Below are 22,568 nucleotides of genomic sequence, written 5' to 3' on the forward strand. Positions count from 1 at the left end.
CCCTACCCTGTAAGATCCTGAGGGCTGGTCTCTCCCTTCTTGTCTGCAGTCTGATCTTGGGATTTCCTCTTTCAGTGGCTGCAGCTCACCATGTATGCCTGAGCCAAAGGGGCCTCGGCCAGGGCTAGGCAGGACCACTCAGGATTTCAACTTCACCCAACATAGCTAGAGCCACTTACCTCGAAGGTCACGGTAGCTGCACCCCCAACAGGCCTCCAGATGCATCGGTCTTGTTCCTCTGCTACTTGACTCCCCACTCAGCCTCAGGACATCTGTCCATCTGCCATGCCCAAACTGCCCCTTTCGTGAAGGATCCTTGTCTCTCTGTATGTGCAGGCGAGTGTCTGTCTGCCTCAGCTAGTTGTAGCCCAACTGGGAGATTTGCTTGGATTCTGAGAAGCCTCAGCTCAGAAGGAAATGCCCCCCTCGGTGTGCCCTAGGCTGTTCACATAAGCGTTTGCCAATGGCACTCAGTACTTCCTCTGCTAGAGCCCTCACTCCCCTTTCTGTGTCCCACCCGTGGTACAGTAACCAAAGTAGCACTTGGGTCTGTTTCAGGATGGGCCTGCTCTGGGGTAAACTAGCTCAGTAAAAGAGAGCTGGGTACTTCGGCTGTCTGACCCACAAGTTTGGCTGCACTCTGGAAAACGCTGATCTAAATAAAGGCATGTGTATGGCTGGCTCTATTGTGTTTTGTTCTCTCACATTTGTGTATCAGCCACAGCAGGGCTCAGTAGCTTCCCATCGCACACCCACCTGTCCCGTAGCAGGAGCCCTGGTTTCAGAATACAAGGGAAAACATACACATACACAAATCAGCTCCGAGTCCCGCTCTCCTCATGCCAGCTGCTATTTCTCGAGCACAGAAATCACTCGGATACTATCCAGGATACATGAGGAAAGGGAGGGGAACAGAGGTTGGTATATGGAACAGGAATAAACGGGTCGCCTGTAACTGGTGGGTCACTTACCTAAGTCTAATGGGGCAAAAATGTAGTTTTTACTTCTAGCTCCTCCATTAACTAACTGACCTCTGCATATGACCTTGAACAAATCCTCAAGTGTAGCTGTTTGCTAGACTTATCCGGCCCTCAGTGTGTGGCTTATCTATAAACCACTTGTGTTTTCCACCCATTTTCTTTAGTCTCTGTATCAACACGGAAAGGTGGGCTAGGAATGTGCAAATAATGTAACAAAAGTAAACAATTAGTAAAAGTACTTTATTTTCCTCTTGTATTTGCTTTATACCTTGCTTTACAAAGTTATGAAGTTCACAGGTTTATACCAAAATGTAAGAAGGATAAGCTATTTGCTTATAATCATTTTTGCAGTCAAATGTCATCTGAATTCATTCTTCTAACCCACATTCCACAGAAACAACTTGAATTCCAGGGGTGCTGGAGCAGCTCCCGGGCACGCATCCCTCTTAAGCAGGAGAAAGACCTTCAGTAGCCTTTGCTCCTTGACGCCCCTCCTCCCCCAATCCAACTGGGCTACCACCTTGAATTTATAGCAAATCTGGGAAATTTTAGTGGCCAAGTGGCCCAGCAGGGCCATGCATTGGGAGTTGGAGATGAGGTGAGAGGTTACTGTCTGATAGGCAGTAGGTCTGGTTCACACCCGAATTTCATGTCCCCTTGTAGGTGGAGCCCAGTATGGCCCATAGCGCCCCCACTGCAGCTTCTGTTCCTGGCCACTGGGCAGCTTCTCTGCGACCCTGAGGGCCCTGATGACCTGGGACAGGGGCAAAACCACTGTTTCATCAATGTGGCAGGCATGGCCTTCCTGGCAGTTCTCAAAGCTCTCCGTTAGGTGACAGAAACAAAATCTATAAGCCAGCACATGTTAACTGTAGCTATTTGAACAAACCAGAGGGAACGTGCAATTCAAACCTCACTTCACGATATACTCTGATCTCCCCCCCAATGAATTCTCTTCCACAAAACATACCACACCACTGCACTAAGTGTTGCACACCTGCCCCCAGCAAACCATCCACATACCTCATCACTGAAGTTGTCCACTGTATGACCTACCTCTCAAACAACCAACCAAACCAACAGAAGCCTTTGTTAGGCAAATAATTACTTGCACAGCAATGATATTGCCTGTAACTTATAAGCAGGTCAAACACTCAACACTCTTCTGAGGCAGAACAAAACTCTCCCCACAAAAGCAGGAGTGTAGTGGCAATGATGTTCTCTCAAATTCAAGTAACAGGAGGTCAAAATCATTCTTTGTTCTTAGGGTTTTGTTTGCATCATGTTTAACTGCTGTATAACTGAGTACAGGATTCTGCTAAAATACACTTTGAACCTGACTAAAACTTTAGGACAAAACTTGAAGTGACTGATATTGTATCAGAACACTCGGCCATTAAGACACTACCATAAGCACACAACAGGTTCACACTATTGTTTCCTTGGCTTCAAGCCGTTCGAAGTAGGCACACGTAATTAACAGTAACATTCTAAAAAATGGCTGCCAACTCCTTATGATAAATGAGTCAGGTTTTGCCAGGTTATGTAAGCTTCCTGTCTGCTTAACGTACTAGATGTGGAAATGAGCAAATCCCTGAGCCACAGCTCTTCTCTGAGGGGGGACAGAGGGCTAGAACCAGTCAAGACATTGTAGAAGATAAAAACAGCCAAAATTCTGCATAACTTTCAAGACACTTAAAAGTAGTAACACACAACCATACGTAAGCAGCCAAGGGGCTTGTGGTGCATTTATTGCTAAACAGAGGGCTGGAGCGTTGCATTTAGGGTAACACACTAACCTGATGCTAAATGCACTGTATGCATCCTTGACACAAACACATTATTGCCACTGCTTCAAAGACAAGTTTTGTGAAATGAGGAAAAGCATTACAGTATAGGTGCCCCCGCGCGTGCACACATAAGAAATATTCACACACAAAGGTAGGCAGACTGTGCACAATTCCACTAGAGTGAAATCCAAACCAGTTCTTACTGATTTTACCTGCAGAGGTTCCCCACGATTGCCCAACACCTGCCCCACCTGCTCCACTGTTCTCCTCAGTTCAGGCACGTCCTCAGGCAGGACAGAAGGACACCGACGCAACAGAGCATGCGAGGCTTTCCTAGCACACTGCCTGGCCAACTTGTAAATGCTGCTTCACTGCAGCCCAGAGAAAAATGCCAGGTTTGGCAATGAATCCGAATACACTTTCTGGGGAATCACTATTCCCAAACCCACAGAACAGCCCAGCTTCTCACCACCAGGAAATGGGGGTGAGAGGCAGGAGAGGCTTCTCGATCTCACAGAGAACCAGCACAGATTCTTTATGCAACAGGATCCTCTCTGTTCTCTCTGGTGTCATGTAAATCTCAGTAGAAAGTGTAGTCAACAGAAGTTTTCCCACTCACAGAGACAAAAGTGAATAGTTGGGGAGCCATTCACTAGCTAGTAGTAGCTCCTATATTAGTTCTCAATGTTTTGGATCCAGTAAGAACCACTATAGCCTTCCCCGGAAAAAAGAACACATACTTTGTGTTGTATACAACTTCAGGGGGTTCCCATACCCTCTCGAAACCCACCCATGAATTCCCAGTGAAGCTCCCCTGCCCTAGAGCCAGAGTAAAGAGACATGTGAGTAGACATGTGTTCACTAACAGGAGTGGAGAGAGACCTGGATGCTCTGCCATCCTAGGAAATAGTAGGTGCCACGCACTGGGCTCTCCTCCCTCCTTATCTCTGAAGAATTTTTCAGAGTTCTGTGAAGACAGAAACGAAAGAATGGAAAGCAACACTTCCATTGCTCCTCTCAAGAGCCCAGAGAAAATCTGAAAGCAAAGCAGTCTCACTGAGGCTTTGTTAATGTGGCTGCTCTCAGCGGACAGGTAGAGTCTTTACCGTCACCAGATTCCGCTCTTCTTTCCCAGCTGGTGGGGGTGAAGGCAAGACAAAGGTTTTAGAATCAGCCTCTGAGAAGCCTGCTTGAGGCCTTAGAAACTGAATTCAGGTGCTTTACCCTAACTCTCCCAGCTTGGGCACTGTAGTGAGTGGAAAGCATTATGTAAACCCAGGGAAGTACCTGCTGGCTGCCATCTAGAGAATGGGAGAGACGGGGGCTGGCAATGGAGCAAACTACAAGGTTTCAAACCCTCAGCAGCCCGGGAGAGCCTGAAACCGGCGAGGGAGATAAGGCTGCACTTCCAGTTCAATCCCCGCAGCAAGGAGCCCGCGGGTTGGGTCTGACAGCCACACTGCAAGGCGGACACTGGGTCTGTGTGCTGCCCGAGCCAAGCACTCCGGCAAAAGCCGCACAGGAGGTTCCCTAGGTAGAGCCATCAGTGAGGAGCTGTCCAAGTCCCTAAGATACAGTCAGCAGAGTGGTCACGCTAGCTGCTAAAAATCTCCCGGGTCTCCCTTAGCATTTAAAGCCAGCTCTGTCCACCTACAAAGCAAGAGAATATCGAAACACACTAAACATAATTGTTAAGAAGGAAACCATTTGCTTCCAATTTAGATACCCAATTATTACAACTAGAAAAATTAAAACTGATCCTAAAAATCTGGCATCTGAACAAACTGGTACTTACTTAAAAGCCTGACTACAGGTTTAAATCATCATAAGAACATAATCTAAAAATCATAAACTGAAATCAATAAAAATATAATTAGGGTCAAATTAGGTAACCAATTAAGATGTGCATCTTTAATAAACATCTGGAGAACACGGGCAGCATAAGTTACTATATGCCATGCTGCTCCAGAGGACTATGGTTCCTTCAAATCTGTTCACATTTGACAAACCTCCAGCAAGAACTTGAAGTGTAACCTTCTCGCCCCACAGAGCTGCCCAGACTTATGCTCCAGGTAGGCCTGGCTGGTAATCATTTCCTGCATCTCACTTCCCTGGGGGGGGGAAGAGAGCGGCCTGTGTGAGGGGCCAATGTGAAATTAGTTCAACTAATGACTTCCCAACATGGGAGGCAAAAAACTTCACGAATCGACTTTGCTGTCATCCTCGGCATGTCGTTCGATGTGTCCTGCAGCATCCTAGGAACCAAAGGGAAAGGGCCCATGAGAGAGAAGTTGGTAGAAGGACGAGAGAAAATCCAAGACAAGGAGAGCTTCATGGGTACACTCTACAATCCATACATGAAAGGCAGTTAGGACCCGGCACTCTTCATTTGAAACCTCATTAAGCTATCCCCCAAGTCTCTGAACAATAACAAAAAGAAAAATCCCTAGACTCTCCCAATCGACTGCAACTCTGAACATTGTAACTAGGCAAAAAAGGTTTCCAAACCCTGATCCCACAGGTCAGATGGCATCAGGTCGACCTCGGTCCCACCGATGTACCTGTTTGGATCCTTTCCTAGCAGTGAAAAAAGCATCACAGTTCTTCCAGCGACATTTCAGAGTTTGGAAGTTTGGGTTTGTATGGTCAGTCAGCAAATGTTGTTTTAAATGACCAACCACGCCGAATATCAGAGAGCAGCCGTGCCACTGGAGAGAAACAGAACGGAAGAGTTAGAAAGGGTACCAGAAACCTGCAATTAGAACATTCCTACTTACATACTGTAAATTTGGTGGAAACAAACAGTCCTTTATTATTTAATTTGTTCTCTCTAGCAAAACAAAGCCAGAGGCAACCAAATTAATTACCAACATGATGAGGAACCTTGAAAAGACTGGGAAGTCTTTTGACACTTTGGTATTTTAAGGAGGCAAAGCATTAAGGTAACCAGCCATTACATCTTTAGACAAAAGAAAAAATAAAATATTTATAGACAAGTTACCATAAAATTCAGTTTAAATTGTACTTATTCTTTATCGTGCCATCATAAAAAGAGTTTCCCCTGACTGGTGTGGCTCAGTGGATTGAGCGCCTGCCTGTGAACCAAAGGGGAGCAGGTTGGATCCCCAGTCAGGGCACATGCCTGGGTTGTGGGCCAGGTCCCCAGTAGGGGGTGCTCAAGAAGCAATTACACATTGATGTTTCCCTCTCATTCTCTCCCTCCCTTCCCCTTTCTCTCTAAAAATAAATAAAATCTTTAAAAAATAAAAATATAAAATGAGTTTCTTTGTTCATTTATTTTAAAAGACAACGAGCATTCCTGTAATATTTAAAGGGCTGTTTTTAACAATCCTAAGAATTACTGGCGTGTAAACTTAAAAATAAAAGTGCCTGGTCCTGGCCAGGTGGCTCCGTTGGTTGGAGGGTCATCCTGTACACACCAAAAAGGTTGTGGGTTCGATTCCCACTCTGGCACACTAGAGAGGCAACCAGTCAATGTTTCTCTCTCACACTGCTAAGTCTCTCTCTCTCCCTCCCTCCTTTCCCCCCTCTCTAAAATCAATAAACGTATCCTCAGGTGAGGATTAAAAATAATAAAAGTGCCGGATTTTAAAAAAACTTATGGAAATATCTGTTGTAGAAAACTGTGTTTGCCATGGAAACCTGACTTTACACATAATCTATCATCTGAATCACGGTCCTGTGATCAGCTACTTTATTTTTTTAAACTATAGTTTTACTTCTAAATGTGGCTCGGTCTCACTTGTTAGTGAGAAAGCATAGACTCTTTGTCTTGGCCTTTTCCCTACAGGCTTGCTTGTAACAAGTCTTGATTCTAATTCTAGCGCACTCATTTCTAAGACGCAGTGCAAGTCTGAGCACGCCCTCTGTCACACGGCCCAGCTCTCCGGCTTTATAACCAGACGGCACCGCCGGTTTCTCTAGATGAAGTCACGCTTCATTCATGTGCTCTGCCTCCTGTTACACTGGAATTTGCTTTCCTTCGACGAGAAGACTAAAAAGCAAAGAGTAATGTATAAAAAGCTGAAAGGCAATTCAACTGTGGACAGGCCTAAAATCAAATTTTAAAATGGAAAATTCATTCCATCAATCTGGAAAGAGGTTTGGGGGGGGAAAATCAATGTCATAAATGTTTCTTTGGTCACTAATATTAGAACTGATAAAACAAGCTTAAAAGGAATAAGTGAAAGGTCTAAGGGTTAATCACCAGTACCCAAATCAAATAAAAACTATGAAATTTAGCCTTGAAATCTGAGGCTTCAAATTTCAAGAATACAAATTTGTATTTGTCCATTCCTCCCAAACCAATGAGGACACAACCCAAACTATTAATGTGTGGGACCCTTAAGGAGTGGGTATAGGATGGGCAGGTGATAAAAATAAACACTTCTACTTTTAACTTCATGTACTTACTCACTGTTGATATTTTTATAAGCATGTACTGATTTTATAAGAAAATAAAAACTACCAGGGGGATAACCAGAGTGGAGAATACACCTCATATCCAATCCTAAAACAGACTTTTCATTAAAGAAATATAGAGAAGTATTTCATGTGCAGTTTTTAAAAATAAGCGTCCTTGTCCTACAGTGGAAGGCACCGAGTGGATGCTCAAACAGAAAAGTGTTACACCGATGATGCTGACGGTCTACAAATTAGCCTAGAGTTATGCAACTCCCAAGTTCCACTCCTCACCCAACAGCGGTAATTCTGCATCAGATTCAGCCTCACAGCCTGAATACTGCCGTCGTAACAGCCCGTATAAATCTGGAGAAAGAGGTTTATCACATCAGACCAAAACACACACACCAAAAAAAGCTATAAAACATCCTCAAAATAAGAGTCAAAAGCTATTTATAGCAACTTAAGAAAACACAAAACTAACCCCAAACCAGCCCATAGTACTACAATGGGCAAGTATCCAGGGGCGTCCAAGCTGTGGCCCACGGGCCACATGCGGCCCAGGATGGCTGTGAATGTGACCCAATACAAAATTGTAAAGTTACTTAAAACATGATGACATTATTTTGTTTTCATTAGTGTTTGTGTATTTAATGTGTGGCCCAAGACAATGATTCTTCTTCCAGCATGGCCCAGAGACGCCGAAGGCTGGACACCCCTGTGAGACCCACTCTAGACACTCTGAAGCTGTGCTCCTTGGAGAGCCACCCGTGGGGGCCCGGCGCAGCAGGGCGGCAGGGCTCCGAGGCGCCCACCTGCGCTTTGGCTGCTGTGGCTCTGGCTTCCAGCCGGCATTACATATTAGGCATCTGGATTTCATTGGAGCAAGGGGTTCTACTACTCAAGAGTCTGAAAAACACCTCTTCTGGTTCAACCTCATAATTTAAAAATAAAACAAATCAAGGATTAGTGGATTCAAGTGAGTTAGCTTCTACTTTTAGGTCTGCTACAACTATGCCACACTGGCCAAATGTTCTGTTCAGATCATAATGTCTCTGGAAGAAGCACCACTCATTTTTTTTTAAACATCTTAAATTTATCTTCTACTTAACGGTGGTATTAGATTGTTATTATAATTATTTTAGCTATTAATAGAAAAATAAATATTCAACGATATCAGTGGGTTATATCCTGATAATATTATGCCAAGAAATAGAAAGGCAGTCGGCAATGAGGCACATTGGAAGCAGATGTCAATTCTGGAAGTGACGTGCAGTAACGTACGTTACTATCAGCTCGTAGAATCTGTAGTAAATACATTCCGAGGCAGCTATGTGACCTGGAAAACCACACTCACCATACTTTTATGGATGGTCATACACACAATCATGTCTTTGTGTCCTCCATAAACTTGCAGTCGATCATGGGACTTAGGCGGAAGAAAAAAACCCGAAAGACAATTAGGGTTATTTATACCTTGTGTTTAATAAACATAGTCAGTCCCTGAAGGCCTTGGCAGGTTTGAAACTATTCCTGAGGCACTAGGCTGAAGCGTCAGTAGCATTTTAACAGAAATATACTCTAATGGCAATCTTTCCAGTAAGTCCTCCTCCTCTGACACTGCTAATTGGAAATAATACAACCAACAGCTCTGTGCAGTTTCAAAGTCTCCAATCTGAAATCGCACATAAGGAGAACTGGATGGGTTTTACAGACTGCAGTTGCTGTCCGGAAGCCATGTAAATATTGACACCTATGAGCCTGACCACGTACCCCTGAGTACTGTTTCTGAGAGTACAGGCCGTGAATCGGCCGCTTCATAATTATCTAGAGTGCTTGTGGAGAATGCAGATTCCTGGGCCCCGACCCCAGCACACTATCTTAAAAAGTCAACTTCAAACCGAAACAATCTCCCCAAATCATTCAAGCAAAACACTGATCTAAATCCTACCTGTAATTCGTACACACGGACAAATTTATCCAGGCAGGCGGTCACCATCACCTTCCCCAGGATGTTCACCACAGTCACCGCGTGGTTGTGGCCTTTGTAGATCCGCACAAGCTCACCGGTCTGTGCCAGGAGAGAGGAGAGTTACCACACTTGCGAGATATTTTCCCACTTTGAGGTTTATGATTCTATAATTCTAAAAGTAATAATGCTGAGGCTACTTGTACACATAGTTTCACAGCTGAAGCACTCCCACGAGCACTTGTCACCTACACAAGACATATACAATGTATTCTGATAGAGTGAACGGAGTGTCACGGGACGAGAAGGGTCACAGTTCTATCTGCACATATTTTATAGCTCTTGAAGTACAGCTGAACCATGAACAATGCAGGAGTTAGGAGTGGTGACCACATGCAGTTGAAAAGCAGCCTATAACTCCTGACTCCCCCAAAACTTAAGTTGTCCTTCAGTATCCGTGGAAGAGTGGTTCTAGGACCACAGCCCCACCCCCTGCATATACCAAAATCCTAGGATGCTCAGGTCGCCTATATAAAAAGGCACAGAACGCATACAGTTAGCCTTCTGCACCCATGGATTCACCGTCACAGAGCAGAAACAGTACAGGTATTTATTGAAAAAAGTCCATGTATATATGGAGCCAAGCAGCACAAATCTATGTGGTTCAGGGTCAACTACATTTTCACTTTAATCATTTCATTGGGTCTGGAAAAGCCCCCGAGGGCTCGGACCGCCCAGGTTCACAGACCAGGACCTGCGCATCAGAGCTGCCACTATGACGGGAGCAGAGTCTCTCAGCTGTTTTCATTTGCTCTATTTTAAACTATGTATCATACCCACTTTCTTAGCGCCGCAGATGCTCAATTTATCTCAAGTTTAAATGCGGCACTCAAACTAAGCCTTGCGTAAACTTCAAGTCTGTCCTCTATTAAACACTTTGATGAAATCAGAATTTCTAGGGTGCTCGATATCGCCTAAGAGCTTACGCATACAAAGTATTACTAAGTCTCTCACTGGGAAAGGGGCTTAATTTAAAACGTAAGAGGTCTGATGGGTCCTTGCAGCTTGAACCACCATTCTGTTAAAGATTTCTTTACGCCGACAGGGCTTACATGAATGTTGTGGGCGTGGACTGACTGGTCACTGGAGCCACTGAACACGAGGTCATTCACCACCTTAAAGGAAAAATTCATTGAGTTAGACTTGGCACAAGGTTCTGAGTTTCCTCTGTAACCTGTAATGCACATTGGGGAATTCTAATTCTGGATGAGCATAAAGTATAGAATAAATTTTGCAGACAAGTTTTCTGAACTGAAACATATGTCCTACCACCAGGCACTCTCATGAAATGACAGTGTACTGCCAGGTTTGCTACCTCATCAGGATTAGGAAGGAGCCTAGAAGGGTATTAGAGTGTAACTATGTTCTATAGTAAAATACGCTTTCATTGTTTCTAAGTTAACACATTAAAAAGTAGTACATCCCTCGGTGACCCTGGCCCGAAGAAAAGGACTGCAACCTTCCTCTTTTCAAGAGGACTGTGTTCTAAGTAAGGCACTGGACAACACGAAAAATGTCATTCACACCATTCTATTTGTGCCGGCACTAGCTCCTGTTCTCTTGCACTATACTTGCCTTCATGCACAGAATGGTTTTGCTGTGGCCCTCCAGGCTTCTGAGGAGGAGTCCATTCCGGGCATCACGAACACTAATGGTACAGTCGTAAGATCCCACAACCAGCAGCTTTCGGGCCCCTTCCTGAGCTGTGGCCAGACAGCTAACTGCCCGAGGGCAATGGCATTCAAAGATTTCCAGTCGTTTGTTGTTCTGAAAAAAACAGTCACCATTATATGAAGTAAAAGCAACTTAGATGGTAAACCTGAAAATCAACTACCCTGTTATAAACTCTACACTCCATTAGCTGTATTTAAGTTCTCACACCCACTCCCCCATCTTTACCTTCCCAAACCCTGCCACTCCCACGCCAGCTCTCTTTGTGTTCGTGACTCCCTCCCCCCACTGCAGTGGGGCGAACTCTTACCTTAGGAACTCATTTCTGCCTTCGGCCCGCACTATCCTGATCACAACTGGGACTTGGTTCTCTCTTTCTGCCCTCTCTCTTCAGTTAATGATACAAATGACCAACCCTGTTTTCATTTTCTAATACATCTGTCATGCCCCAGGAACCCTTTCACTATTTTTTTTGACATCCAAAATGTATGCAATCTATTTGTCATGGTATTTCCAAAATTCTCCACTGAGAACTACGTTCTTAGACAATGTCAATGAGAGTCCCTCACCCACCACCTTTCTGTTATTCTAATGTTCTTCCGACTTCTAGCTCTACGCCATCTTTCACGACATCTCCCAGTGGCATACAGACCTTTGTGTCAGACAGAGCGGCATGGTGACACCCTCAATTCCCAAACACTCCTTTATCTCAGGTTTCAGACTTGCTTCCCTCATCCCCACACCAGTCTTGTTCATAAAGTCTCCCACTTCCCCAAGCCTCTAGGTGTATGCGTGAGGTGACACTCCCAGAAACTGAGTAAGCACAGCAGCAGCTGGGAGCCAATAGAGCCAAGCATCGACTTCAGCCATCATGAGGTGCTAGGGAGACAGACTGGTGGGGGTCAGCCATGGGTGGACAGGCCCTGATAAACTGCCTTGGCTTTCTGTTGAGACCCCAGAAGCACAGCATTCAGAAAAGGCCCAGCCCTAACAAGGCTTCAAAATTCCTATCTCTGCAGAGAGTCTCAAAGCTCTGTCCTGAGGTCCATCTTCTCAGGGTTTTTCAACCATTCCAAGACTGTTATTTCTTGCCCTTACTGGTGTGGCTCAGTGAATTGAGTGCTGGCCTGTGAACCAAAGGGTTGCCAATTCAATTCCCAGAAGGGCACATGGCTGGTTGCGGACCAGGTCCCAGTAGGGGGCGCATGAGAAGCAACCACACATTGATGTTTCTCTCCCTCTCTTTCTCCCTCCCTTCCCCTTTCTAAAAATTAAATAAAATCTTTAAAAATAAATAAATTTCAAAATGCTAAAGAAAAACACTATTAAAAATAAAAGACACTTATTTCTTGCCATCATTTTGGCCCTAAAGATTTGCTTCTAACTTCTATCTACCTTTGATAACATTAAACTCATAAAAGAGAAGAAAATTAGGTAATCATCAAATTTTATTCATTAAAATATGAACATTTTAAATTTATTCTTTCTTCATTTCTATTGCCCTAACCAAATCTAATCTAGGCTGTTAACACTTCATATCTGGAATGCAAAAACCTTCACTAATTGCCCCTCTGTAATCTGTTCCTATCAGTGAACCAAATACGTTGGCACCTGAGTAGATGTGCTAGCTTCTTAAAGACAGAAACCATGATGTATTTTCTTGCCTCTCTTGTAAATACAACAGTTAACGGCAAGTAGGTACTCACTAAACATATGAATGATACTGTAACTGGGTGTAGCACAGTAAACATTCTAACAGTCTCTAACATGCTGTTAAAAGGTGACCAGATAACCCTGAGCTGCAGGGCCACAACAGACTAGTAATCAATTCCACCTCTGAGACCACATCTCATCCATTCTCTTCTCTTCATCCGTAGTCTAACCATCCGTGTTAGCTTCCATTAGAAAGCCCGCTAAATTGTCTCCCTGCCTCTACTATTACCAGTATTTTCCAACCTCATCAACTCCACAGTGATTTTTTCTAAAAGACAAATTGGATCATGTCTCTCAAAGCACACAGGGCCATCAAGAACTGGTCCCTACTCATTTCCTGAGCCTCATCCAGGGGCCTAGCACACAATAGATGCTCAATAAATGTTTGCTCCACAAATGACTTTACCATTGGGTTAAGAAAAAATGAGGCCGCATGGGTGTGAAGGCAAACTTTTGACTTAGTTCACTTTACAGGTTATCCTCATGAAACCCTAAATCATTTCCAAACCGCATCAATGTCATATTCAAAGAAATTTAAGCTCACTTTTCATGGTGTCATTCCTAAAAATGAGACTTGACTAGTTTAGCCTGTGACTCATTATTTGGCACCACATTTCGTAGTTACATGTAGTACTGGTACACTGGGTCTACACAGACATTTATGCAGGATCCTGTTTCACTCACCACAACATTGCAGCGTTTGGGTAGTGGTTAGCTCTGGCTTTCTCACATCAGAAAACAGGAAAATGTCTGTCTTTCACTTCTCCCCGACCATCTTCCACTTCTTTCCCCTCATACTCACACTATTTCCAGGGGGCATGGGAATTCAGCCTTCTCTCCCCAACCACTAACCTTTATGTTGAAGGTGACCACAGTGCCATTTGCTAGTCCTGCATAGAGGATTCGCCATCTACTGTGAAGGCAAAGAACCCGGTCTTCCAGCTGTAACTGCTCCACACACTCCCGCGTCTGATAAAAGTACACAACACCTAATCAGCAGAGGTTAACGGCGAGTAAAATGGGAAACCAACCCTTCTGAAGGAAGAGTATGAAATGATTTTATGAGGACGAAAAAGCAGCAGCATCTATTTTGTGGAAGACCATCTTAGATTTTTTTTCTCCTTTGAAATATGTGGCAAAATACTCTCAAGCTGTAGGTAATATCAAAAACAAATCTCAATTCTAATAATGTTACCTATACTTCTAATTTAGAATGTAGAAATTCTTTAAAGGGCACTGTGAATTGGGTATTAGCCTCTTAAATTAAGTAGCCAATGACAAAGTTAAAGCTGCATTTGACATCTAAAAGGAAAATAAAAATTCTATCTGTATATGTAATTGTGCTTACCAAATATGTGCTTTCCTACAACTGATTCTCTATTCTAATGGCTCCCAAATGCCTCCTTCCACCCCGTGTCAGGGCAGCCCATCTGTAACTGCCCAAGCTTTAAAATATAGAGAAGCCCAAGCTTCACCTCCAATGCCTAGATTCCAACTCAGTAGGTTCTGGAATATATATTTTTTAAATTTTCCTTAGTAATTCTAATGCATATCCAGATTAAACAGGCATTGGGTTATATTAGGAAATTTAATTACCTAGAACTTAGAATAGGATGAGTAACATAGTAAGTGCTCAAGATTCGTTGTTAAATGACACCACACAACTAACTGCCCTGGTGCAGCTTTTAAAACAAGTTTGGCTGGCGATGTTAAAATGAAGATGGTTACGAGGGGGTAGGATGTGACGAGCGGTGGGTAGAATGACCAAAGCTGTAGGATGTCAAAGCCCTTGTTCTCTTCTCCTATCTTCTTTCATACCCAAAGGAGTTGCTTTTAAATTTTTTGTTTCCCCCATTAAAATTACAAATATATGCCACATACGAAATTGTAAAATAAAAAGATAGTAAATATGCCCAAATGTTAAGATTCCTGATGCTTCTAGTTAATCCAAGTTAGATCATTTTGTAATTTTACAAGGGGCACCGAATACCATACAATGATTAAAAAAGAACTATTGGCACAGGAAACAACACCCATGAACTTCAGATATTACGGTGAGCTACAGCTGGGCACACAAGAATACGTGCAGTACTGTTCACTTAGATGAAATTCAAGCCCAAACCCTAACGACAGCAGCAAGAGAGAAACTGGGGAAGATAAAGCGCCTGTCGCAGTGCCTCCACGCTACACAGCAAACACCGTCAGCGCAGTTCGATATTACCACCTTCGATTTCTCTGGACCCACTTACCTTGACATTGTAGCAGCGAACGGTGTGATCGCTGGAACCAGTGTACAGGGCAGCATTCTTCCCGGAGATCTGAGTGACCAGGAGGCAGTTCACTTTGGAAGTATGGCCCTCGAAGACACCAATGCACTTCCGACTCTAAAGTCAGCACAGACCGGATTAGCACTTGTGGAAATAGAAGGATCACATAACACATTTCCTCAACAAAAAGATGCTACAACAGAACAGTTCACTGCTGTATCCTCAATGCCTAGAAAAGTGCCTGGTAACATGTAGTAAGGTACTTCTAACTATGTTAGCTGAGTCATACCGAAAAATACTTAGGGCAATTCACTATATGGTAGACTAAAATTTTAACTAATGCCAAATAAATAAATAAATAAATAAATAAATAAAGCAAGCAAGACTAGGGCAAAGCTCTCCATTACATAGACCAAAAATCTAGTAAATCCAAACTGTAACTAAATACTAAGGTTAAGTGCCCGCATTTGATCAGTAGTTTATGAGAATGCTCCACAATATTCCAAGACATATCAGGTGTCATCACAGGTCCTAGTGGTCCAGACATGGTTTCATAAAGGGACATTGTAATGGTTATCTGTGTTATCTTTGAGATCTATTTAGAAAGTACAGATCTACATACACTCATCTTGCAATTTAGAGTTCAAACCGATCCCCAAAATCTCATACTCACACTTATGGCACCTTTGCTTCCTTCCTTCAGTCACCCCTTTTGCCCCCACATTATTAGGCAAAGGCATTTATATACCTACTGATTACAGCAAACACATTTTCTTGGTCCATCATCTAACCTTTTGATTTTCAAGGACTTCAGCAATTTGCTTGGACAAGATAATGATGTTTCTAAAGTTTACTGACTGTCACTGTTGATAAACAGAATTAGTTTGATATATACCAAATTCAAGTTCATTTTATGAAAATCCAACTAATGAGCATCAGATTATATACTAAGGTGTGTACAGTGGAAGACTGTTGGCTCTCCTAAATAACTTGCATAATTAACTTTCTAGGAAAATGCCTTCTCTAATACTTCCCCAATTATTTATTTTGCCCCTTCTCTATTATACAACAGCTAAGCAACTGACCTCATCACCAACTCAGGGTTGAGCTCTGACTAGACCAAGTCTATTGCTGTAATTCCACCTTCCTTTGCCAAGTGATTGATTGTTCAGGGAATAAAGCCCGAGACCCTTATTTGGTGGTGGGAAAGAAAAGAAGCACCAGTGGCTCCTGGCATCTATTTGTGAGCAGAGAAGAACCACCTTTGGGAAGAGGTGATACAAAGGGGGCAGAGTGGAGAGACAAATAAAACTAAGTTCCCAGTGACTCAGCGGAGCAGCTGGGTCACCTGTACCTAAAGCCTATCCCATCTCTAGACAGCAAAGAAAATCCCCCCTCGTCCTGAGCTGGAGTTTCTGAAACCTGCAACTATCAAAAACACTCAAATTGCTATAACCACTTACCACCAGATTATAAACTCGCACAGTTTTATCTGCAGAACAGGTATATAGCAAATTCCCAAATATCTGAATTGCATTCACTGCAGCCTGGTGCCCCTCAAAACTCCCTTCGGTGGGCTCATTATCATCTCCTGGCTCTGAAGATATTTCTAGAAAACAATACTATGTTTCAGAGACATATCTGCTGTGTCTGAAAAGATACTCAACAACTAAAACCATTAAATAATATAATGGTCCCTGGATTCTCTGTAAAGCCTAGTTCCCTTGCAAAATATCACATTTCAATTAAAATCTTTATTATGAAGATTTCCCAGTAAGATAAGGCAGAGAAAGCCTTTTACTTAAGAAAATGACATTTAAGTAATGAGTTTTTGAGTGGTGACTGGAAGGTATCAAGTATCTGTCACATATTATTTTGTTCAGAAAGCATTATTTTTAAAACAGGTCCTTCTCAAAGCAAAAACTCCTGGGGTCAATGAAACCTTAACACGAATTCATCAAACAGATAACAGAGCCAGCAAGACAGATGGGAGTAAGAAACTGCAAAGCCAGGATCTGAGGATTTAGGAAAATCATAAGCGCTGGTCAAAGCAATCCTCTTGGCCATCTCCTGCCCCCTACTCTGTAAGCATATTTAAGTGGATTTAAACCCCAGCCCTTACATTCACAAGCCTTTTTCTCTGTGGTTAACTTAAATAAAATGGAATCACCAAATACCTGAAGAGCTCTTTGATCCTTTTATGGAGGAGATCGCAGTCTGAGTTTCTGCCACACTACAAAATAATAGCACAAGTCTTCTTAGTATCTGTGTGAACAGGACAGGTAGTAAAACTTAAATGTTCCTGACTCAAAGTAATGCTCTAATGAATGTGCAAAGGAGCAATGATCTGAGGTCATTTTTCCATCTGAAATTTCTATAGGAAAGGAAATAAAGGTACAGTAAATAGTCACAATACAAATGAGAAAGCAGAAAATCTCCATTGCCAAGGTTTAAGCCTGCCCCATCTGCAATGCCTGATTTTCTATAAATTTGATTCTTTTAAAAATTCTGAGTCATAACAAAAAGTTCTATTTCTTAAAGAAAAGAACAATGGTGAAAGCTGTTCTGAGTGGACCAGTACGACACCCCTACCTTACGGAGGTCCTGTCTTTGTAACGAGCGCCAATCTCACTGGTGGAGCTAACTTCGTCACAGCCAGAACGAGAAGTTTCTAATGAGTTTTGCTCTGTGCTGTTCCAAATATCCTTCTTAGACGGGCTGTCTGGTTTCTCTTCTCCAGATTCCGAAGAATCAATGGCTACTACTTCTAACTGAGGGTTAGGAACTTCCAGGACTTCCAGGGAGGAGTCACTGTCTGGCTCATCTCTGACACTCTCTTGTTCTGGGCCAGTTCTGCTATCCTCCCAGGTGGAGGTGGTCACTTTCCCTCCTTTAGTTGACTTTCCAGTTTTTACTTTCCTCACAGGTTTAGCAGTAAACACATCCTGTTCGGTGTCACTGTTCTCAGGAACATGGGCGGCCCGCAGAGTTTTCTTCTTCCTAAGTTTCTTCTTTTTCTTGTTACCCCTGGTTTCAGCTGACGTCAGAGTAGACTCTGCCTGTTGTTCAGGCTGGTCAGCTGGAGAGGGGGGGTCCTTCTCCAAAGCGGTTTCTGAAGCAAAGGACAATCTTGGAAAAGAATTGGTACAGGCTTCAGACCCGCTGTTGCCTTTGGTTGGCTCTTCGCCTTCTTTATTTGCGCTAGGAAGATCTGTTGGTTGGGAATAGAGAGCATTTTCTCGGTTTCTGGTATTTCCTTGCCCCACAGAAAACTCCAGCTCCTGGCTGGGCTCACGGAAACCTTCTGTTAGCTCTGACGAGGACAAGGTTGCGGTGATGCCTGGGGAGCCTGAGCGATGGTCACCATTCTCTCCTAAGTAGAGAAGAAGCAAGTTATTGCACTTTTTTGTCTGCTATTTATAGTCATAAACTGCAATTACTTGTCACTGATTGAATATCTAACAAATAATGACATTTCAATGTTGATACTTCCCCAATTATTTCAATGATAGGTTAAATAAACCATGGCTTTTAAAGCTATTACTTTACTTCTCAACTTCCCATAACCTACATAAGTTTCTATTACAGCACTTAGTGTACTTTGCTTTGTGTTAATCTCACAAATAACATACATGTCTTACACCCTACAAGAGTTCCTTATGGGCGTCAACTGCTTTTATCAACCTTTTTTCTCTCTTTCTTATTTGAAATGTCCACATACTGAACGTTGTGTTTTATCCGCAGTAGACACTTAGGTATCTACTTGGCTGAAGTGCATTCACCTTTAATCTTCTAAATTTTCCCTATGTATTTTACCTGTTTACACCAACCAGTTTTGCTACACGCTGGTAGTTAAAAAGCCAGCTGACTTAAAAATGTCTATTTTCTTTGATTGAGTTATTTCATGCCTACAAATTTAAACTGATGAAATTATCAGACATACTTAAAGACATACAACATAATGTTATACAGAATACTAAAAAAAGAGCAAAATCCTAAACATTCAAAGGAAATTATATAAATTATTGCACATCCAGACTATCATGCAACTTCTCAAAAATTATGCAACTGGTAAAATATTTTAGATGAAATATTTTTATGACACAGGGCAATGGTCAATGACATAGTAAGGGAAAAAAGCCAAGTTATAACAGACTATGATTTGTTCTTTGTATAAAGTCTACGGGAAAGATTTAAGAAAAGACTGAAATAATATATATCTGGTTTTTTAGTTTTTCAATTCTTTACACTGAACATGAATTAGTTTTGCAGTCAGAAAAAGAATAAAAGCTATTTTTGAAAAAAATTATTAAAAAGTCTCTATATGGCTTCATTACTAGCTTTTTAAAAAATACTAAATATTATCTATGTAAAACTAACAAACTCAATGTAAAAGATAATATAATATACCTTTGGTGCAGATACCTAGATTAGTGTTGTAACAGGTAGCCAAATCTAGATTAATTCTTCAGACTTTTTATTTTGGCTCAAGAAATCACACAATGCCAGTTTGCTTACTTTTTACTTAATTATTATCACAGCATCATTGTGACTATGCAAACTTCAGATAAGATTTTAAATTGCTCAGAAGTTATTCTCAAAGGATAACCAAGTGTTATCTTATGAAAAGACTAAAAACCTGGCCTACCTCTCAAAACCACCAAAGTTCCTGTTAGATGATTCCAAGCCCCAGAGCCCTCTCTGCCTTTCAACATGGGCACCTGCCTCGCAGGCTTATAGTAATTCTGGTTGTACTTTAGACCAAGGGTCCCCACCCTCTGGGCTGCAGACCTGTACCCGCCTGGGCCTGTTTGAAACTGGGCCACACAGCAGGAGGTAGGCTTCAATGTGATGCACTTGAATCATCCTGAAACCCACCTGCCCCAGGTCTGCGGAAAAATTGTCTCCCACGAAACCAGTCCCTGGTGCCAAAAAGGTTGGGGACCACTGCTTTAGATGATAAAAATAGTTAAGTACTGAGAAATTCAGAGGATATATTCATTTAGAAAATTTGCTGAACAACATCAACCTTATGTATCTCCCAAAAACTAAATAATTCTGCACCAATCCTAATAAATGGAACTTTTTAGGTAGTAACTCAAAGTCAAATTAGTAATTCTATATTAGAAAAAATTAAGGAAAAGCTATTGACATTTAAATAATCCTCCTAAGTGGAGAAAACCTCAAGAAAAATTCATTCTAGTAACATCAGTTTAATGGGCAAATATAACTCTACATCACTGATATAAAATTGCCCTAGACCCACTACAGGGTTGCCCATAAACCAGAGAAAAGTTTACATACTATTACCTTGCAATAATTCCTTGGACATACTGCAAGGAGAGATTTGTGACACAGCATTCAAATACTCGTCTTGCTCAGAAGACATGGGTTCTTGTTTTATCTGAACCGACGAGTCTGGAGCAGGAACACTGCCATGAGCTGGGAAAGTAGGAGATGTGGTCACTTGGAAAGGGACTCCTGTGGATGATGGAGACACATGGGAAGACGGAGACTCCAGAAGAAGTGGGGAGAAGGGGGCAGGCAGCAGCGTGGCATCAGCAGGGGTTCGAGCTCTGCTGCTCCTTTGCTCTCGTGTAAGGCCGCAGGGAACCTGGTACGGGCGGTCAGAAGGCTCATATGTTTCTAGGATGGAAAATACACACATCCATAAATTCAAAAATGTTCTCTGAAAAGTCATTGTTTCTTAAACAATATGTATTTTTAAAAATTACAAGAGAATTCAAAGTCCCTCATAATTCTTCAAAACAGACTGTCACATATCTATACAACCACCAAGGATATCGACAAAACAGGCCTTAATATTCTAATTTTTCAGATTTTAAGTGACTTATCCAATGTCATATAGATACTGGTGGAAGAGCCAAGATTTGAACCCAGGTCTTTTGATTCCTAACCCAAGGCTCTTTCTATAACATACTGTCTCCACTGCTAAGCATTCTGGGGATGTAGAGTCTAACAGGCCTTTCTATAGAAGAAGGAAACCAAAGAGACATGAGATAAATCATATGGCTTTTTAATAAGGACTTTAATTCCTATCTACAAAGGTAAAGGAAGTAACAAGCTACGGAAGGCCCAATCCCTCACATTCTCTCCGAATACCTTGTAATCCCTGTAGAATTTGTATTCTATGGGTCCTCAGTGCACTCATCTCCATAGTGATCTAAAAATAAAGTAATATGTTAAGAATTTTCAAATCCAACTTCAGAGATGATCCATTTTCACTAAGTGTTCCACCTGCTGTTACCTGCTGTTTGAGCATAAGTAGCCTCTGAACTTCAACGTAAGCCGTCTGGAGGGCCGCTCGGGCTTGCAGAAGGTTGTTATCCATGCACTGCAGCGATTTGCTTAGTTCTTCCTCCCGTAAAGAGATATTCAGCAGCTGGTCAACCTGAGAACGCTCTGCCAAAAGAAACCATAAGCCTCAGTTTAATACTGGAGACTTCTGTTTAATAATCCAGCTCCTCAGAAGATGGGACTTCGTCAGTTATCTAGGGCAAGCCTTTATTTTCTCCCCAGTAGGTACTGGAGACTCATCAGATCTCACAAATCATATGTCAAGCCTGGTGTGGTCAGAGCTGGGAACCAAAAGTTGAGAACTGGTAAGACCAGAGGTGCCACAAAGGCTCAAGAGTCCACCAAGGGGCACCGTCTCACCCAACAGCCATTTTCTAGCACCACCCTCCCGAGTGAAATCTTTGCCCAAAGCAAGTCAACCGCTGTAGTTTTCCCTGCCCTGTCTTCCTTTACCTGCCACCCTCTTCACATAGGCCGTGTGCTTAGATGGAGCCCCAGACCTGTTCTGTTCTGCCTGCGCTCTCCTCCTAATCCCTATTTTCCTAGCCTGATAGTTAACATAGTTATCTTTATTAGAGAAGTCTTTCTGAAGGACATACAGCTTTGACATTCTTCTCTTAAGTTACTTTAAATAAAATGTGTATGGATTTGTTACCTTTATGTTTGTCTCTTTCCCATTCAACATGTCAGGACCTCTTCCCTGAACTCCAGACCCCACATATCCTGCTACCAACTTGAGCCATCTCAACCTAGGTGTCGCTAAGGTCCTTTAACTCAAGGGATCAAAATGGCAACGCATCATCTTTCTCTATTCTCAACCTGCTCCCCTTGTGAAATTTTCTAGCTCTACAAATGATCCCATCATCCACCCAGGGGTGTCCAACCTTTTGGCACCTCTCAGCCACACTGGCAGAAAAAGAGTTGGCCTTGGACCACACACTAAATACACAAACACTAACAAAAGCTGATGAGCAAAAAAAAAGTTTTAAGTGACTTTAGGATTTTGTGTTGGTCACATTCATAGCCATCTTGGGTTGCATGAGGCCTGCGGGTTGTGGGCTGGACACCTCTGGTCTGCACGGCTGCCTCAGCCAGAGCTGGGGTCATACTTGACTCCCACCTTACGCATTACTTCCAATCACCCAAGGCTCATCCAATCACTTTCCACAGGGTTAGAGTCAGTGCAAAGCAAGCACTGTAGAAGCACGTTAGTCAGAGAACCACATTAGCAACTTCTCTCCTTAATTCACATGAGAAAAGCAACAAAGATGCCTCAAAAATGGAGACTAAAAGAAATGGCTATGAATGACAAAGATGGACAAACATTTACCAAAGGCCTGTTCCCCTTCTTCCCAGATAAGGCCCAATGAGACTTATA

General features: G+C 42.6%; 2 protein-coding genes across 8 annotated transcripts in view; one reads left to right on the forward strand and one right to left on the reverse strand.

Annotated features, from left to right (window-relative positions):
- The window catches only part of CAPN3 (calpain 3), a 46,154-nt gene extending 45,337 nt beyond the window's left edge, over positions 1 to 817 (forward strand). For all 3 annotated transcript variants that reach the window (XM_024568405.4, XM_024568406.4, XM_045202116.3), the window contains one exon: positions 76 to 817. In XM_024568405.4, coding sequence (XP_024424173.1) covers positions 76 to 102 — 27 coding nt within the window. In that variant the 3' untranslated portion in view covers positions 103 to 817. The remainder of the gene's footprint in view (positions 1 to 75) is intronic.
- A 384-nt stretch (positions 818 to 1,201) lies between these two features.
- ZNF106 (zinc finger protein 106) overlaps positions 1,202 to 22,568 on the reverse strand; it is a 58,783-nt gene continuing 37,416 nt past the window's right edge. For all 5 annotated transcript variants that reach the window (XM_045202113.2, XM_045202111.2, XM_024568402.3 and 2 more), the window contains 15 exons: positions 21,141 to 21,295; positions 20,996 to 21,056; positions 20,183 to 20,518; positions 17,465 to 18,245; positions 17,050 to 17,105; positions 16,336 to 16,481; positions 14,855 to 14,989; positions 13,458 to 13,574; positions 10,797 to 10,988; positions 10,274 to 10,336; positions 9,144 to 9,263; positions 8,550 to 8,621; positions 7,487 to 7,558; positions 5,332 to 5,478; positions 1,202 to 5,025 (listed from right to left, as the gene is read on the reverse strand). In XM_045202113.2, coding sequence (XP_045058048.1) covers positions 4,969 to 5,025; positions 5,332 to 5,478; positions 7,487 to 7,558; positions 8,550 to 8,621; positions 9,144 to 9,263; positions 10,274 to 10,336; positions 10,797 to 10,988; positions 13,458 to 13,574; positions 14,855 to 14,989; positions 16,336 to 16,481; positions 17,050 to 17,105; positions 17,465 to 18,245; positions 20,183 to 20,518; positions 20,996 to 21,056; positions 21,141 to 21,295 — 2,510 coding nt within the window. In that variant the 3' untranslated portion in view covers positions 1,202 to 4,968. The remainder of the gene's footprint in view (positions 5,026 to 5,331; positions 5,479 to 7,486; positions 7,559 to 8,549; positions 8,622 to 9,143; positions 9,264 to 10,273; positions 10,337 to 10,796; positions 10,989 to 13,457; positions 13,575 to 14,854; positions 14,990 to 16,335; positions 16,482 to 17,049; positions 17,106 to 17,464; positions 18,246 to 20,182; positions 20,519 to 20,995; positions 21,057 to 21,140; positions 21,296 to 22,568) is intronic.

This window comes from Desmodus rotundus, chromosome 7 (assembly GCF_022682495.2).
Source record: "Desmodus rotundus isolate HL8 chromosome 7, HLdesRot8A.1, whole genome shotgun sequence".
Classification (NCBI taxonomy): domain Eukaryota; kingdom Metazoa; phylum Chordata; class Mammalia; order Chiroptera; family Phyllostomidae; genus Desmodus; species Desmodus rotundus.